Source organism: Lithobates pipiens, unplaced genomic scaffold, assembly GCF_037356315.1.
Source record: "Lithobates pipiens isolate NorthernLeopardFrog02 unplaced genomic scaffold, aLitPip1_a1.2 Scaffold_23, whole genome shotgun sequence".
In the NCBI taxonomy this organism is placed as follows: Eukaryota; Metazoa; Chordata; class Amphibia; order Anura; family Ranidae; genus Lithobates; species Lithobates pipiens.
In genome coordinates, this window is record NW_027507785.1 from 292,139,457 (window position 1) to 292,158,541 (window position 19,085).

Genomic DNA, 19,085 nt, shown 5'->3' on the forward strand with positions numbered 1-19,085 from the left:
CACTTTAAGGGAATTGATGTATGTCATGCATATACATGCAGCTTCGCTGGACAACTGCTGTATTTGAACCACAACCTTCCTGAACCTTCCATTTAAATCAGCCAAATATATTTCAGGGTCATCAAAAAAAATCTATACAAAGCTTTATAGTTAATTTTCTTTAGAAAGAAGCCATAACTTGAGTGGAAAAACTTGTCCCATGACAGCAAAAGCTCATGCTCCCTGCTGATTGGATAGTTTGGGCTTTGACTGAGCAGGGGGCATGCCCACAGAGAGCAAGGATCCTTCTCTAAAACCTATTGCAAAATTATCACTTAATAATTATTTTCAATCAATCTGAGAAGACTAGTATACTTGCTTTGTGTAAGATCAAAAAGAGCTCCTTACAGTATAAAGCTGATAACTCTGAAACCCTTCTAGCCAAAATGATAGCCACAAGAAATGCAACCTTCACAGGATTACAGTGCAAAATGCCCCAAACAGATTACAAAAGAGACTTTTAATGCACCAATAAGACTAGGTTCAGATCCTTTGGTTGGAGTGGGGTCGAACAGGGGGAACAACATGGGCAATCCCTTGAATGAAGGTGCAGATTAGAAATATTAGTAGTAAGAGGATGGTGAAAGAGAACGGACAAGGCAGATACCTGACCTTTGATGGTGCTGAGGGCTATATGTTGTTCCAACCACAACTGATGAAAAAGGTAATGACCCACAGAAAAAACATGCAGGGAAACTCCCTAAATCTCAGATTATCAAAAATGTACGTACGATGGTAAATTTTTCAGTAAGTAGATTTACAAGCTTTAAGCATTGTGGAGGTAACAGAATATGTCCCTGAGAACCTGGGTTTCAACAGCCAAGCTGGTAAAGCCATTTGGAAGATTGGTTCCTGAAATACCAGATTTGGGTGATCTGGCAAATTCCATGGATTGTCAGCTAACAGATGAATGAGATTGGTATACCACATGTTGCAAGGCCTTTCAAAGCTATTAAAAAATGACTAGAATGCTCTCCATCCTGCGAAGCAGACAAGGCAACAGGTCAGGGCGATGTGTAGAAGGGACATTGGAGGCAAGAAAGGTCCTCCACAGAGTCTCTTAAAGATGCACAAGTACTATTAAGTATATGATGAGATCCAGTCATCCATGTGTACAGGACACCATCATCTGACTGAGAACCTAACAACGGCATGTGGAAGCACCTGTTGGGGATACACTAAGCAAGTTTTGAACTTCTTTGAGAAAAGAGGTCATACATTTCTGGTGAATGAGGTGTGCTTCTACTGGGAAAAAAGGAAGAGCACTAGTTTTCTGGTGTCACCTTTTTTTTTGCATTCAGCACTTTACTTGGACTGTTTATTATGGACTTTTAAGTTTTTCATTATTGTTTATTGGATATGACATGCATTTATAAGAGCCCGGTCTAGTTCGTCCCTTTTACAGCTTATTAGAAGCACAAGCTGCACAATCCTGGCCTGTGTCAAATTCAGCATTTCATACATTAGAATGATTTTCAGGAACAGGCAATTCATCTATCTGAAAGATATGCTGCCCACAGAAAGAGATCAATACACCTTTTTTTCAAGGTTTTGATTCCTCTAGAAATACTCACAGCCTGGACCAGTGTAACCAAGGTTAAAAGAAGAGGCTCTGTGCCTTATGTCACTACAAGCAACAGTGGAAGAAAAATTCCCAGCAATGGAGCCAGGCAAGAGAGGAGCTTTGAAGCCCTCAAATAGCTGCTGTGTCATCAATCAAGTGCCGAGGGAGGGTCCCATGAAAAAGTCCCCAGCCGCAAAAAAAAGCTAGTGACCAACAAAAAGATGGTTGCAGGAAAAAAGTCCCCAGCAACAAGGAGATGGTTGGGGGCAAGAAAATGAGTGCTGCAGGGAAACAGTCCTCAGCACAATGGAAACAGTTGTGGACTAACATAATGAGTACTTCAGGGAAAAGTCCCCAGGTGTAATGGAAATGGCTAGGGACAGTAACAGTAAATCATGCGCAGTTAAGTATGCAGAGAAAGGCCCCAGCCACAAGTAAACTGCTGGGGACAACATCACCAGGATCACAGGACTACCACAGAGAAAGCACCAGGATGGAAACGGGGCCACTAATGCCCCGTACACACGAGCGGACTTTTCGACATCCAAACTCCGACGGACTGAGTCCGGCGGACTATCCGATCGTGTGTGGGCTGCAACGGACTTTAGCGAAGCTAAAGTCTGACGGACTTTAGAAATGAAGCATGCTTTAAATTTTCCCGACGGAACTCCGCCGGACCCGGTCCCCTTTGAAAAATCCGCTCGTGTGTGTGCTACTCCGACAGACTAAAACCGACGCTAGGGCAGCTATTGGCTACTGTCTAGGAACTTCCTACGTCGAATCCAGTCGTACGTCATCACGTTCGACTCCGTCGGAGTTTGGTGTGATGGTGTGTGGTCAAGTCCGTTCGGTCGAAAAGTCCGCCAGAACTCCGTCGGAACTCCGGCGGAACTCCGGCGGAACTCCTTTGGAGGTCTGTCAGACTTAATCCCTCTCGTGTGTACGGGACATAAGTGCTAAACGTGAAATAAATCTATGTGCATAAAAAATAGAAAATATTACAAAGTATAATGAAACAACCTGTGGGATGAAGAAAGTGCAAGTGCTGCTAAATAATACAGAAATGCAGCGGGACAAAAATAGTAAACACAAACTATCACATAAAAAAATAAAATTAAAGAGTCCTGCGCAAATCGTGCCACTGAAAAAATGGATGATATATATAAATGTGAAAAACAAGAGTCAATGGAAAACTCATATACATAAATACACCAATAAGTGTAGGTGTATGGTGAAACAACTTGAGAAAGAGCAGGACCAAATGTTCCAAAATATCAGGCTCTCAGAACTCTCACCTCAAAGAAGGAATAATCAGGCAAAATAAAGATGATCCCAATAAACTTCTCCTTTACTTCTCTGTGCACAATAACCAAGTGGTATAAACTTCTGCCACTAGAGGGCCAATTCAACTTCTTGTATGTAATACTGCAGCATTTGTATCCTCGTGGTATAAAACTTAAAGAAAACACAGAGGGGAGGAGGGAAGGGAGAGAGAGAGGGGACTCCAATAGTGTAGTGGTTTCAATAACTAAATACGTTTATTAAGAGAAAGCAATAGACTCTCACATTTAAAAAGAAAGTTCAAACAGATAGAGATCTGGCGTGTACCGCCAGTCTTACGTTAGTTCCGGTTTGTCCTACGGCCACTCCCTACGCGTTACGTCACCACGTGACTTCTTCATGGGGACCTTCTTCCCCATGAAGAAGTCACGTGGTGAAAATTATTAGGTGGAGGGAAATCCGACCGTGTGTACGAGGCATAAGACCCCTTTCACACTGGGGCTCTTTGCAGGCGCTACAGCTCTAAAAATAGCGCCTACAAAGCGCCCTGAAAGAGCTGCTGCTGTGTCTCCAGTGGGAAAGCCCCAAGGGCTTTTTCACTGGAGCGGTGCGCTGGCAGGATGGTAAAAAAAATCCTGCTAGCAGCATCTTTGGAGTGGTGAAGGAGCGGTGTATACACTGCTCCTTCCCATTGAAATCAATGGGGCAGCGCGGCTATACCGCCAGCAAAGCGCTGCTGCAGTGTGAAAGGGGTCTTATGCCTCGTACACACGGTCGGATTTTCCAACAGAAAAGGTACGATCGGATCATCAGGGATCGCCTAAAAGTGGATAGAATAGAAGATAGTCGGACAGATTTGGTTAGGGAAGTGTATGAATACATTGTAACCCTTAGATATCTCCTGTATAATGACCTGTGTATTGCATCAATTATTTCCAGATAACGTTTGATAATAAAGCACACAGTGGACGGATTAAAATAACATTGGATAACGATGTTAGCATCCAGGAATGCAGAGACTGGCATGTGTCTGGATCCAGTAAGTATTGCTTTGATGATTTATTATCTGCAAACACTCATATGGGATTTATCTGTGTGGACTTTGATAAGCAGAACATCTGTAGACATCTGTAGACATTAGAATGAGAGGGGGCATTTAAGTTTTGGCAACCTATGGATTTCTTTAAGTACTTAGGAAAGTGCAGTTATTTGAAGAACAGTTATTTTGGCCTATGAGATGTACTTGTCTCCCCTGTTTTACAGATCATGAGAGCTATATTATAATTGGCTTCTAGGGACAGCTAATTTCCTTCAAGTTCTACCCTTTCATGTGTCTTCCCCATAGAGGGTACTTAAGTTTTGTTTAGGGACCACGGGGTTAAGCATTAAGGTTAACAGTAGTGCTAGGTTTAGTGTATGGTTAGGTTCCAAGGTATTATTTAGGACTTAGTTAAAGTACAACTAAAGAAAAAACTTTTAGAAGAAAGTAATAGGGCCCTAGGCATCTGTATAAAACATCTTTTAAAACATCTGTATATCCACAGCCTTCAGGTGGGGGCTGAAGACTTGTAGGGCGGCAGCAACCAAGCATACACCTTAGCGCGGCATTCTTTAGCATTTTTTATAAAGAAAAAACTTAATTTTTTTAGTTTTGGATAGAGTGGGGGTGGATTAGAACACTGTACGTTTAGAACATCTAAGTTTTTATTGCTGTCTGTGCCCCCATTCGGGAGATTCACTCTTTTTGTTCCTGTTTACCATTATTATAATTATTCATGATTTATATAGCGCCAACAGTTTACGCAGTGCTTTACAATGTAGAGGGGGGACACCACAATTACAGTACAGTTCAATACAGAAGGGACAGGAGGGCCCTGCTCATAGAGTTTACATTCTAAAGGGAGTCGGTGGTAGTACAAGAGGTAATATAGATGCAGGGAATGTTTTGATGGGGATAGCTCAGGGACAGTTGTTAGGTGGGTGGTGGATAGGCTTCCCTTGGGATCTCCTACGGCTCAATTCACACCTATGCATTTTTAGTGCTTTTTGCATTTTGCAGATTTGCAATAAAGTCCATTTAACATGGTTTCCTATGGGACTCGTTCTGTAGTGCAAATCTGAAAAATGCAAAAAGCACTAAAAATGCATAGGTGTGAATCCAGCCTAAAGGTGGAACCATTATCATCGAAAGTAAAAGAAAATTCCACATTTTGGGTTGTCCCCAGAAAGGTAATAGAGGGGAAATGTTCCAATGGGGACACTAGTTCTGGTGACCTGGGTGTCCAAGGAATTCCCTTAATTTGCAGGGATTTCCTCTTGCTTCCTGTTTGGTTTCCTGCGACAGGAAGTGAAGGGAAATCTTGGCAATAGAACACAGATGGTGAACAAAAATCTGGCAGTGGTTATAACCCTCCCTTGCAATTTCTAAATTAAAAAAGTTTTGCCTATAGTTCTACTATATATTTTTTTTTATCATTTTCATTTAATTCACCCCCTACCCTTTTCTGATGCAAACTATGGTCTGTCTTTCTGTTCTTCCCTTCTCTTGGCTCTCCACTAACCTACACACTACTGTATGTGTTGGATGTCTGGTTCTCTGCTGTGCGCTGTGCTTCCTGGAACTAAAACCTTCTATCCTTTACAGCCAAGGAAGCCACCATATTTGCCTCAGTTTGAACTGCAGTTGCCATTGTACTGCAAATGTGATCAGCTATGACACCACCCATTTTATTGCCGAACATTTCAGTTGAGGGCCAGTATAAGCACACTAGCAGCTGTAGTTAGGCATGCCCTGAATGTAACTGTTTTGGGAAAACAGGCAAATCAGTAGGTTTAGTTCCACTTAAAGAAAAATAAGCAAATACTGTAAGCCTTCATACTTATTTTCCTCTTTAGCACTTTGTATTTTATTATTTTGTAATATGTCTTCATGAATCCTCATCTATTCCCAATAAGCACTGATCTTGTCATTCGTTACAGTACAGAAGAATACGCATTACATGATGATATTTGATGCAGTTATAATCCTCACCTGTATTTCCTCCTTAACACTCTGCATACGTTCTGTGGTTAAGGGAATTCACCTTCAAAGAGTAAGTCTCTCTTTACAGCTTTTAATAAACATTCACTTTTGTGCAACATAAATATTTACCAGAAGGATGCTTTAGGCCCCTTTCACACTGGAGCGGGCGAGGCGTCTGCGGTAAAATTGCGCTATTTTTATTGCTGTTTTACCGTCGTTTTAGTGGCGGTATTCGACGGTTTTACCCCACTGCTAGTGGCCAAGAAAGGGTTAAAACCACAGCAAAGCGCTGCTGCAGCAGCGCTTTGCTGGCGGTATAGCCGCGCTGCCCCATTGATTTCAATGGGAAGGAGCAGTGTATACACCGCTCCTTCACCACTCCAAAGATGCTGCTAGCAGGATTTTTTTTACCATCCTGCCAGCGCACCGCTCCAGTGAAAAAGCCCTCGGGGCTTTCCCACTGGAGACACAGCAGCAGCTCTTTCAGGGCGCTTTGTAGGCGCTATTTTTAGAGCTGTAGCGCCTGCAAAGAGCCCCAGTGTGAAAGGGGTCTTATGCCCCGTACACACGGTCGGATTTTCCAACAGAAAAGGTCCGATCGGATCATGTTGTCAGAAAATCTGATCGTGTGCGGGCTCTATCGGAACCTTTTCCCTCGGAAATTCTCAAATTTTCCGACAACAAAATGCGATCTGACTTTTTCCGATCGTTTGTAGAGAATTCCGATCGGACAAAGTGCCACGCATGCTCAGATCAAATTACGAGACCAAAGTTATTGGCTAATAGCCTCAACATAGTCCCATTGTAACGAACGTCATGACGTTCCCGAACGATCGGATTTTCTGACAACTTTGTCCAACCGTGTGTATGCAACACCAGTTTCGGACAAAATTAGTCGGAAAAAATCTGATGGATTTTGTGGTCGGGATGTCCGACCGTGTGTGTGGGGGTTTAGAGTTAATTACTTTGAATCAACCATGTTTTATGGATTTTTTTAAAACGTTAATTAAGTATATGTAAGGCTGTATTTACCATGGGCAATGGGATAATGAGGAGCACTGCTTAGAGGAGTCAGAGGAGTCTTTGTAGATCAGCTGAGATGTGCAAGTATCTCTTCTTTGCAATAGTATACTAGAAGTGCTTTAAAACAGCATATTTTTGTTTCTAAATTTATTGCTAAGTGAATCTGTATGTTTTCTATATTGAGCAAAGTAACAGGTTCACTTTATAGGAATGATTATAGGTAGTATGCACTTACCTTCCTCGTGCTCCCCTGCCCACAGACTGACTAAAATTCCCTAGTAAGTTACGAATTGCTTAAAAGGCTGAAATATACATTGGGCTATGCATGATCCCTTATGCTTCAAATTTAAAATGGTAATTTCAATGACTGGCTGCTCAAATGCCAAGAACAAACTTGTAAAAAGGTAGGGAGGATGTCATATTTCCAAAAGTAAATAGAATTACCAGGGTAGTGATTTAAATGGCTGACAAGCACTGGGCGGGTGAGCACTGTTATGCAAGGCCTGTTACAGGTGAATAAGATCTTTCTGGTGGTGGACTTAAAGGCTCAGGATGGAGGAGGAGAATTTAGATTTTGTGGGAATTTCAAAGACTTGGTTCAACAGCTCTAATGATTGGCTGGCAACCATTCAAGGGTATTCCCTTTATCGCAGGAATAGAGAGGGCAAAAAAGGGGGAGAGGTATGCCTGTATATCAAGAATAATGTACAAGTAAATGTGAAAGATGACATCACTAAGGTAGCAAGGGAGGAGGTGGAATCCTTTATGGGTAGAGCTCCAAAGGGATGAAACTAAGGGGAAAGTAATACTGGGAGTATGCTATAGGCCCCCTAACCTGAGGGAGGAGGGGGAGACAGACCTCCTATCGCAAGTTGAATTAGCGGCAAGTATGGGAAGTGTCATCATAATGGGGATTTTAATTATCCAGACATAAACTGGGCGGAAGGAACCGCGCATTGGTCTAAGACTCGCCAGTTCCTAAATGTCTTGCAGGACAATTTCATGGGTAAGATGGTAGACGCACCAACTAGAAACAAAGCATTACTAGACCTACTGATTACCAACAATACAGACCTGATAACGGATGTGGAAATATGGGGCAATTTCGGAAATGGCAATCACAGGTCAATTAGCTTCAGTATAAATCACACAAGTAGGAAACATAAGGGGAATACAAAGACACTGAATTTCAAAAGAGCCAACTTCCCTAAACCACAAACCTTGCTAGAAGATACAAATTGGGATAAAATCTTAGGAACAAAGAACACGAAGAAGAGGTGGGTTTGCTTTAAGAGCATATTAAATAAAGGCATTAGCCAGTGCATCCCATTGGGATATAAATTTAGAAGAGCAAACAAAAGTCTTGGGTGGCTTAACTTCAATGTAAAAATGCATATAAAAGCAAAGGAAAAAAAATACAAGACTGAGGAATCATCATCAGCATTCAAACTTTACAAAGAATGCAACAAGAAATGTAAGGGTGCAGTTAGGGGGGCTAAGATAGAACGCAAAAGACACATAACGGAGGAGAGCAAAAAAATTCTTTAAGTATATAAACCGTAAAAGGGGGAGGACAGACCATATTGGCTCCATAAAGAATGAGGAAGAGAATCCGGTTATAAAGGATGGCGAGATGGCGAAGGTATTGAATTTATTCTTATCCTCAGTCTTCATGAGGGAATCAGGGAGGCTTCACATCACAGGAAGTAGCCTCATGGCTAACAGGACAGAATTAGAAATAGACTTGAAAAACTTAATATCAATAAGTCACCGGGACCAGAAGGCTTGCACCCGAGGGTCATTAGGAAACTCAGTCATGTAATTGTCAGACTATTGTTCCTAATTTTTACTCACAGTCTACTGACTGGAATGGTACCAGCTGATTGGAGAAAAGCCAATGTAGCACCAATATTTAAAAAAGGGATAAAATACATTCCTGGGAATTACAGACCAGTTGGCCTAACATCAATAGTATGCAAGCTCTGGGAGGGGATGATAAGGGACTATATACAAGATTTTAGTAATGAAAACGGTATCAGTAAGGCCGCGTACACACGGGCGGATTGTCTGGCCAATTAAGTTTGTCAGACAATCCGACAGACAGTCCGTCCAAACTTTTGAATGAACGGACTTGCCCACACACGGCACTTTTTGAGCGGACTAATACGGCGGACTAAGTCCGCCATACAATCCGCTCTACTTTTGAAATGAACGGACTCGCCCACACACGCGGAGAAAAGTCCGCTCATTTCGAGCGCGTCTCCAGGTAGGCGGGGCCCGCGAAGGAGACGTCGCTGGCCCCGCCGCCTGGAATGGACTTAAAGGGGAACCCCAACGCCGAAAAAAATCGGCGTGGGGGTGCCCCCCAAGTCCACAACAGACCCTTGTCTGAGCATGCTACCCGGCTGGCCAGGAAAGGGGGGCGAGCGAGCGCCCCCCCTCCTGAGCCGTACCAGGCCGCGTGCCCTCAACATGGGGGGTGCCTTGGGGAAGGGGGGGCCGCGCGGCCCCCCCACCCCAAAGCACCTTGTCCCCATGTTGATGAGGACAAGGGCCTCTTCCCGACAACCCTGGCCGTTGGTTGTCGGGGTCTGCGGGCGGGGGGCTTATCGGAATCCGGGAGCCCCCTTTAATAAGGGGGCCCCCGGATACCGGCCCCCCACCCTATGTGAATGAGTATGGGGTACAATGTACCCCTACCCTTTCACCTGTAAAATAAAAGTACCAAAAAAAAACACAACACACGAGATAAAATATTTTATTGCACAGCTCCGGGGGTCTTCTGTCTTCAGGGGTCTTCTCGCCGGACTCCTCCGCTATCTTCTTGTAGCTCTTTTGCTAGCGGAGGAGTCCGGCTTCCTTCCTCCCCGCCGCCGGCCTCTTCTCCCGACTTCGGGGGTCTTGTCCCCCTCTTCGGTTCTTCTGCCGGGCCACCGCGCCTTCTTATAGCTCTTTTACAGGCGGTGGCCCGGTCTTCTGTCGCCGCTGTCGCCGCCGCCGCCTTCCGTTCTTCTTCTTCTTCTTCTTCTTCTCCAGGAGATGTTGCCTCGACGATCTCTCCGGCCGGAATGCCAGGGCCGCGCTGCGCGGCCACTTATATAGGGACAAGGGGCGGTGTCACATGGTATATGTCACATGGGTTGGTCACATGGGTTGATGTCACATGGGGACTATGACATCGTAAGGGGGCAGGGTCACCATGTGACACAAACCCATGTGACATATACCATGTGACACCGCCCCATTGTCACTATATAAGTGGCCGCGCAGCGCGGCTCTGGCATTCCGGCCGGAGAGATCGTCGAGGCAACATCTCCTGGAGAAGAAGAAGAACGGAAGGCGGCGGCGGCGGCGACAGCGGCGACAGAAGACCGGGCCACCGCCTGTAAAAGAGCTATAAGAAGGCGCGGTGGCCCGGCAGAAGAACCGAAGAGGGGGACAAGACCCCCGAAGTCGGGAGAAGAGGCCGGCGGCGGGGAGGAAGAAAGCTGGGCTCCTCCGCTAGCAAAAGAGCTACAAGAAGATAGCGGAGGAGTCCGGCGAGAAGACCCCCGAAGACGGAAGACCCCCGGAGCTGTGCAATAAAATATTTTATCTCGTGTGTTGTGTTTTTTTTTGGTACTTTTATTTTACAGGTGAATGGGTAGGGGTACATTGTACCCCATACTCATTCACATAGGGTGGGGGGCCGGTATCCGGGGGCCCCCTTATTAAAGGGGGCTCCCGGATTCCGATAAGCCCCCCGCCCGCAGACCCCGACAACCAACGGCCAGGGTTGTCGGAAAGAGGCCCTTGTCCTCATCAACATGGGGACAAGGTGCTTTGGGGTGGGGGGGCCGCGCGCCCCCCCCTTCCCCAAGGCACCCCCCATGTTGAGGGCACGCGGCCTGGTACGGCTCAGGAGGGGGGGGGGGCGCTCGCTCGCCCCCCTTTCCTGGCCGGCCGGGTAGCGTGCTCGGACAAGGGTCTGTTGTGGACTTGGGGGGCACCCCCACGCCGATTTTTTTCGGCGTTGGGGTTCCCCTTTAAGTCCATACCAGGCGGTGGGGCCCGCGACGTCTCCGTCGCGTGCTCCGCCTACCTGGAGACGCGCTCGAAATGAGCAGACTTTTCTCCGGGCGGGAAAAGTCCGCTCATTTCGAAAGTACAGCGGACTGGCACACACACGGGCGGACTGTCCGCTCAAACCAAGTTTGGACGGACAATCTTACGGAAATTCCGTAAGACTTTGTTCGTCAGACTGTCCTCTGAAAAAGTCCGCTGAAGCCCACACACGAGCGGACTGTCCGCTCAAATGTGTTTCAGCGGACTAAGTTGGGCAGACAGTCCGCCCGTGTGTACGCGGCCTAACAGTAATCAGCATGGATTCATGAAGAATCGTTCTTGCCAAACCAATCTATTAACCTTCTATAAGGAAGGCCCGTAGACATGGTGTATCTGGATTTTGCAAAAGCATTTGATACAGTTCCCCATAAACGTCTAATAAAGGGACTGGAGGATATTAGATATAAAGAAAGGTTACGAGCACTGAACTTATTCTCTGGAGAAGAGACGCTTGAGACGACATATGATTTTAATTTACAAATACTGTACTGGTGACCCCACAATAGGTATAAAACTTTCTGCGGAAGGGAGTTTAATAAGACACATTGTCATTTACTAAAATTAGAAGAAAAGAGGTTTAACCTTAAACTGCGTAGAGGGTCCTTTACTGTAAGAGCAGCAAGGATGTGGAATTCCCTTCCACAGGCGGTGGTCTCAGCGGGGGGCATCGATAGTTTCAAAAAACTATTAGATAAGCACCTGAACGACCACAACATACAGGGATATACAATGTAATACTGACATATAATCACACACATAGGTTGGACTTATAATCACACACATAGGTTGGACTTGATGGACTTGTGTCTTTTTTCAACCTCACCTACTATGTAACTATGTATATAAGGATGGCGAAATATTAATCGAGAATAGGGCTGTCTCTCGCACAACACGCACAATTGTGCAAATGCCAATAAAATAATTCACTGTCCTGAAACTGATTTGGCAGTGACAACTAGGTTTAAATGTGAAAAAGGAAAAGTTGCACACCGATGACATCACTCGGCTCAGACAATTTTTATTCTACAATAAAAGCAACACATGTAGACCTCCCCTCTCAGACGTGTTTCATACTTGGTCATAGAGAGGCTTAAATGTGGTCTAAAGTTTTGTGGATGCTCATTAGGTGTATGCTTGGAAGCTCACAGTACATAAAACTGTTAGGAAATTGTTTATTCAAATACATGAATTCTGCCAACTCCATGAATACCCATACTTGCCTGATTAATAAACCATATATTTATTAATTTTTCAGGAATATGTAATGTATGTTCAACAACGATTGTCAAAGGCTGTGTCCTGGTCAGACCAAATGGAGTTTGTCAATGGCTGGTACATTCTCATTATTGTGAGTGATATTTTATCCATCGTAGGTTCCATTCTGAAGATGGAGATCCAGGCAAAGGTTAGTAGGCAAAAAACATGTGGGCCTCCATATTGAAATCTTCCTAAAATGAATTATGCCCTCGTAAAAAGTTTCAGTCTCATTTTTTTCAGCCTGCGCTACCTGATGTAAATTGTAGAGTAGCTGCTTTTTTGCAGCAATCCATTTCTTTGATACTGCCTAGGTGGGGGAGGGGGGATTTGGGGATAGGAGGAGAGCTCTGTACTAAGAGTGGGTTGCTGAGAATTTGGGAGAAGATATTTGTGGCTGTAAACTGGCATGTGTGCCTAGCACACTCCTGAATCCTGCACTGTGTGCGTTGCGCACTCCTGAACATTGCATATTTGTGAGTAGTGCACTCTTAAACTCTGCATTCTGTGCATAGCACACTCCTAAACCCTGAACTCTGTACATAATGCACTTATGAAACCCTACACCCTTTGCATAATGCACTCCTGAACCCTGCACTCTGTATGTAACGCACGCTTGCTTTTATTCAACAATGCACCTTGAAGACCCTCTCACTAATGCACTTTGACCACACCCACTATTCATTGTGCGCAGGGTGGTTGAATTTTTGCACCTATTCTCTGACAAAAAAAGCCCTGCTTATAAGTGATGGAATTGGAGCTCAATTTTTTTCTCTCGGAAAAAGGTACATTTTATTGAAAAAAAAAAGTGAGTTCAATAAAACATCAACATCAGTCCAGCACAGTTGTTACACAAGTCAAGACACAAACAAAGTCGCCATCAGTACAATGGCAATAAGAAAAGCTGGATAAAGAGAATTTAGGACACATAACCACACGATAATATTCTATCCATAATAAGATCAGTGGGACTAAGGCCCAGGGTATCCAGCAACCAGCCCCAGATCTTTTAAAATTTCCCTGGGAAGCCCCATTGGAGCTTTAATTGACAAGTTATGTCATAATTGTGACATATTTATGTTTCAACATGTACAGCTGTATACATATAATATAGCAGGGGCCTCCAAACTTCCTAAACAAAGGGCCAGTTTACTGTCCCTCAGACAGGAGGGCTGGACTGTGGCCAGTGAGTGTAGAAAATGTCTCAATGTTATTGTAAATAGACAATGTCTCAGGCTTGGTGGTTAGCAGGAGTAAAAAATTACATACAGTGCCTTAAAAAAGTATTCGCACCCCTTGAAATTTTAGACATTTTGTCATGTTACAACCAAAAACATAAATGTATTTTTTGGGGATTTTATGTAAAAGACCAACACAAAGTAGCACATAATTGTGAAGTGTAAGGAAAATGATAGATGGTTTTCAAAATCTTTTACAAATAAATATCTGAAAAGTTTGACATGCATTTGCATTCAGCCCCCTTTAGGCTCGGGTTTAAAAAAGGGGCAACACGACATTTGGAGGCAACTTGGACACGACTTGAACATGACTTGTACACGACTTGGGGCGACTTACAACACGACTTTAAGTCGCCCCAGGCCAGGTGACTTTTGCCATGGCCCATCAGAGAATGAGCTCTCAAGGGGGAACTCCACGCCAAATAAAAATAAAAAAAATAAAAAACGGAGTGGGTTCCCCTCCGAGAGCATACCAGGCCCCTAGGTCTGGTATGGATTTTAAGGGGAACCCCCTATGCCGAAAAAAACGGCGTGGGGATCCCCCCGATCAATACCAGACCCTTATCCGAGCACGCTACCCGGCCGGCCAGGAAAGGGGGTCGGGATGAGCGAGCGCCCCCCCCCCCTCCTGAGCCGTACCAGGCCGCGTGCCCTCAACATGGGGGGGGTGCCTTGTCCCCCCCCAAAGCACCTTGTCCCCATGTTGATGAAGACAAGGGCCTCTTCCCAACAACCCTGGCCGTTGGTTGTCGGGGTCTGCGGGCGGGGGGCTTATCGAAATCTGCGAGCCCCCTTTAATAAGGGAGCCCCCGGATCCCGGCCCCCCACCCTATGTGAATGAGTATGGGGTACAGTGTACCCCTACCCATTCACCTGTGAAAAAAATGTACAAAAAAAAAAACACAACACGCAAGGGTTAAAATGGTTTATTGCACAGCTCCGGGGATCTTCTCGCCAGACTCCTCCACTATCTTATGCTCTTTTGCTAGCTCTTTCACTAGCGGAGGAGCCTGGCTTTCTTCTTTGCCGCCGCCCTCTTCTTCCGACTTCAGGGGTCTTGTCCCCCTCTTCGGGGGTCTTGTCCCCCTCTTCGGTTCTTCTTGCTGGGCCACCGCGCCTTCTTCTAGCTCTTTTACTGGCGGTGGCCCGGTCTTCTGTCGCCGCTGTCGCTGTCTTCTGTTCTTCTCTTCTGGAGATGTTGCCTCGTCGCTGTCTCCGGTCCCAATGACAGGACACGCGACGTGCAGCGACTTATATAGGGACATCACCGGATGACATCACCGCCCATTATGATGTCACAGTCCCAGAGGATGCTGAAAAAGGCGCGGTGGCCCGGCAAGAAGAACCGAAGAGGGGAACAAGACCCCCAAAGAGGGGGGCAAGACCCCCCGAAGTCAGAAAAAGACCCCCGGGCGGCGGCGACGAAGAAGAAAGCCGGGCTCCTCCGCTAGTAAAAGAGCTAGTAAAAGAGCAGAAGATAGCATAGGAGTCTGGTGAGAAGACCCCCCCCAAGACGGAAGAAGACCCCCGGAGCTGTGCAATAAATTATTTTAAACCTTTGTGTGTTGTGTTTTATTTACATTTTTTTTCACAGGTGAATGGGTAGGGGTACATTGTACCCCATACTCATTCACATAGGGTGGGGGGACCGGGATCTGGGGGCCCCCTTATTAAAGGGGGCTCCCGGATTCCGATAAGCCCCCCTCCCGCAGACCCCGACAACCAACGGCCAGGGTTGTCAGGAAGAGGCCCTTGTCCTCATCAACATGGGGACAAGGTGCTTTGGTTTCCCAAAGCACCCCCCCATGTTGAGGGCACGCGGCCTGGTACGGCTCACTCGTCCCCACCCCCTTTCCTGACCGGCCGGGTAGTGTGCTCGGATAAGGGTCTGATATGGACCTGGGGGGGACCCCCATGCCGTTTTTTCAGCGTAGGGCTTCCCCTTTAAGTCCATACCAGGTGGCAGGGCCAGCGACACGTCAATCTCGCCTCCGAAGGCGGCGACATTGACTTCCTTCGCTAGTCCCCTCTACCTGGAGCTGCGCTCAAAATGAACGGACTTTTCTCCGTGCGGGAAAGTCCGTTCATTTCAAAAGTACGGCGGACTAGCACACACACGGCCGTATTTTGAGTCAAAATTACTTTCTAAGTCCGCGGACTTTTGGGTAAAAAAAGTCTGCCGGAGCCCACACACGAGCGGATTGACTTTTCCGCCGGATAGTTGGATCGTGTGTACGCGGCTTTAGAATGACCCAGTCAAAGTCCAAATCTAAATCCAATTGAGAATCTAGCAAGACTTTAAAATTGCTGTTCACAGACGCTTTCAGTCCAATCTGACAGAGCTTGAGCTATTTTGCAAAGAAGAATGGGCAAAATGTCATTCTCTAGATGTGCAAAGCTGGTAGAGACATCCCCAAAAAGACTTGCAGCTGTAATTGCAGTGAAAGGAGGTTCTACAAAGTATTGACTCCGGGGGGCTGAATACAAATGTACGCCACACTTTTCATATATTTATTTGTAAAAAAAAATTAAAACCATTTATCATTTTCCTTCCACTTTACAATTATGTGTCCCTTTGTTGATCTATCACATAAAATCCTAATAATAAAATACATTTATGTTTTTGGTTGTAATGTGACGAAGTGTGAAAAATGTCAAGGGGTGTGAATACTTTTTTTAAGACACTGTAGCTCCTGTGGTCAGTAGAAGGAGAAATAGTGCCTCATCATTGATATTAGTGACAGGAATGGTGTTCCACTGTTGATATCAGGGAGATGAATTATGCCCCATAGTTGGTGTCAGTGGAAGGAATAGTATCACATCATTGGTGTCAGTGGGAGGAACAGTTCCCCACTGTTGGTGTCAGTGGAAGGAATGATGCTCATTGTTGGTGTCAGTGGGAGGAACAATGCACAGTGGATGCATAAAGGCATGCAATTGGCTGCAGTTTGGAGATCACTGGAATACAGTATCTACTATTCACAAGACATAGCATTCTGATATCTCTAGTTTAGTTCATTATTATTATTATACAGGTTTGTGGGTGCTGGGTAAGGGTGGAAGAATATATGAAGCAGTTTATCCATCAATTTTTCTATAATTTTTGGATTATGTTATGTGCTAGGGTGTGTCTATGTGTGAATTACCACAAAATAATAAATTCATTCAACTACTAATAAAAAATAACAAAAAAGGTGGAGGGGAAAGGAAAATCTGAAGGGGAGAAATGGAATTATAGGGATACCTGTGATTGTGAATTTAGTGTTATTTTCAAATTTTTGTCTGTAACCCATTTGTAGTCAGTTGCACACTGACAGTAGGGCACAGTTTGATTTGACTTTGGATATTTATCATGCACAGACCCCAGGGTAAAAGATTTATGTAAACATGCAATCCATTAATTCAGTAAAAGGGTCATTCAACCAAAAGCTAATATTTAAAATCTGTATCACTCGAGTACCATGGTGGTGCCATATTGCAGTGTGATGAAGCAAGCTAATAACTTGCTAATGACTTGCATTATCACTACCGATCCTTACATGGCTTGTTCTAATAGCATTTTAGAGCTCCCATTATGGCAGCCAATTTCCTGCACCACCTGTGCTATTACTTTTTCATAACTTCCAGCACATGTCTGCTGGTACTTACTGGTTTGATAATTATTCTTAGCTATCATTACCACATATGACCTGCTTTCTGGGGTGTTCAAAAAGGTCCATTGCCATATGCTTACCACTTTCATGACATGTTAGCTTATATACAACCCTACTCCTATTACTGTTAGTTTTCCATCACCTGGCTTCATCTTCTTTGTTCGTATGTAATGCCTTGTACCTTTACCAACTGCTGGTCGTTACTCAGTGATGCAGCTTAGGTCACTCTGCAGTGCACATCTGCCCCCTTCAGGAATGCTTAAATAGACTGCTGGACATTGCCTGTTCCTGATCAACAGGGTGTTCTTTACTTCTGTCTGCACTGTTCAGGATGACTCCTGTGATTTGGACCTTTGTAGCTGCTCTGACTGTTTGCCTAGTTTCTGCATTTGTCTGTCATCTCAGCCCACCTTCTGAGAATGTCACTCCTGTCCTTTGTGCTGTTTCCGCATGTGTCCTGCCTGTTAGGCCAAACATAGATGTCTCGAATTGCAGCCGTTTCAGCAGGGGCTGGCTGAGATTCGATTCATGAACGGGCAGGCTGATTGTACCCAAATGTATTCATTGACCGACTTGGGCACCATCAGTATGTCGGATTTCTAGCATGCAATTATTTCCAGTGGCTATAGCAGCTAGCAATAATCACTATGTATCCTGTGGTTGCAGGAAAGAAAATTGTATCATCTATGGCCTGTTTTAGTGAGCTGTCACCCGTGGGGAAACAGTGGGTTCACCAAATTCTGTTATGCCTTAATCATTTATGCAACACCTGTTTCCTTCTTCAAGCTGATCTGTTAAATGTTCCTAGGTCCAAAGATACTAGCTCCTTGTACTACCTGATACAATCGGTAAACTTTGTAGTTCTAATCACCATATCAGCTCCTCTACAATTCCTCATTACCTGATTCTGTAGGCCACTCTTTCTATAAATTATTCATTGATGAAGAATATTCAGATTTCTATCGCTGCACCTGATTCCCTGCACTGGCTGACCAGTAAACTGTTTTTAGCAATCGATTGACGTATGTAATTTCCAGTGCCATCATTTATTATTTATTACTTCTTACAGCTCTACCTCATTCCCTGTTTCACCTGACATAAACTGATAGTACCTTGTGTGAGGTTCAGCTTTAAGCGTAGAGCTCGCAGAGAAGCAAAAGATTTGCAAGGAAAGTCCAAACTTTCCCCCTAGCTCCTCACTACAACACTGTTATCTAATGGTTGTGGTTGGGTGTATCTCATTAATTATCTTGTCTACCTAATAAAGGTCAGGACTCTGGGTGGTACATATACACCATCACAATCCAAGCCCTTGAGCAATTGGGGCTATCCATCACATTGGCAATAATGTCCGTGCACCCCCTGGTCTTTAAACTGTCCTCTTTCTTCAAATTTAATTTAAAATATTTTCTGTTCAAAAATCCAAACCTGTATTAAATACCATAGGATCTATAAACTGAACATCATTTATATCACTGTACTCAGTTTTTCTGTGTGATCTGTTTGTAGGCAGGTGCAGGCTGTTTTCTCCACTGTCGGAGGCGCTTGACCTTTGCAACATTGCAGTTGAAGGGGGAGTCGAGAGGAACATGGTTCCGCTATGGTTTCCTGGGTCACTGGGGAAGCTATCCAATTGGATGCTTTTGCCCCATGTGACTCTGGAGACCATTTTGGGTCAGGCAGAGTCTATTTGAAACCCTGGCTCCTGGGCTGGGCGCGCTTTTCACATGTGGTTAGTGTAGGGACAGGTTACGCATCTGTCAGGGACAGTGAACAATGGTAGTGAGAGGTTCCAAACGAGTAAGGAAAGGATAGGAACACGCCGTCCTTCCTGGAAGCCTCCCCGCTTGGGTATGGACTGGCCAGGCCACATTCTGCCCCTCAAGACAGATGCTATCGGTACATCC

The 19,085-nt window shown here is 45.0% G+C and overlaps 1 protein-coding gene across 5 annotated transcripts in view; it reads left to right on the forward strand.

Annotated features, from left to right (window-relative positions):
• Positions 1 to 19,085, forward strand: part of MCOLN3 (mucolipin TRP cation channel 3) — an 89,069-nt gene that overhangs the window by 45,115 nt on the left and 24,869 nt on the right. For all 5 annotated transcript variants that reach the window (XM_077450326.1, XM_077450329.1, XM_077450327.1 and 2 more), the window contains 3 exons: positions 3,824 to 3,923; positions 5,864 to 5,976; positions 12,289 to 12,438. In XM_077450326.1, the coding sequence (XP_077306452.1) occupies positions 3,824 to 3,923; positions 5,864 to 5,976; positions 12,289 to 12,438 (363 nt within the window). The remainder of the gene's footprint in view (positions 1 to 3,823; positions 3,924 to 5,863; positions 5,977 to 12,288; positions 12,439 to 19,085) is intronic.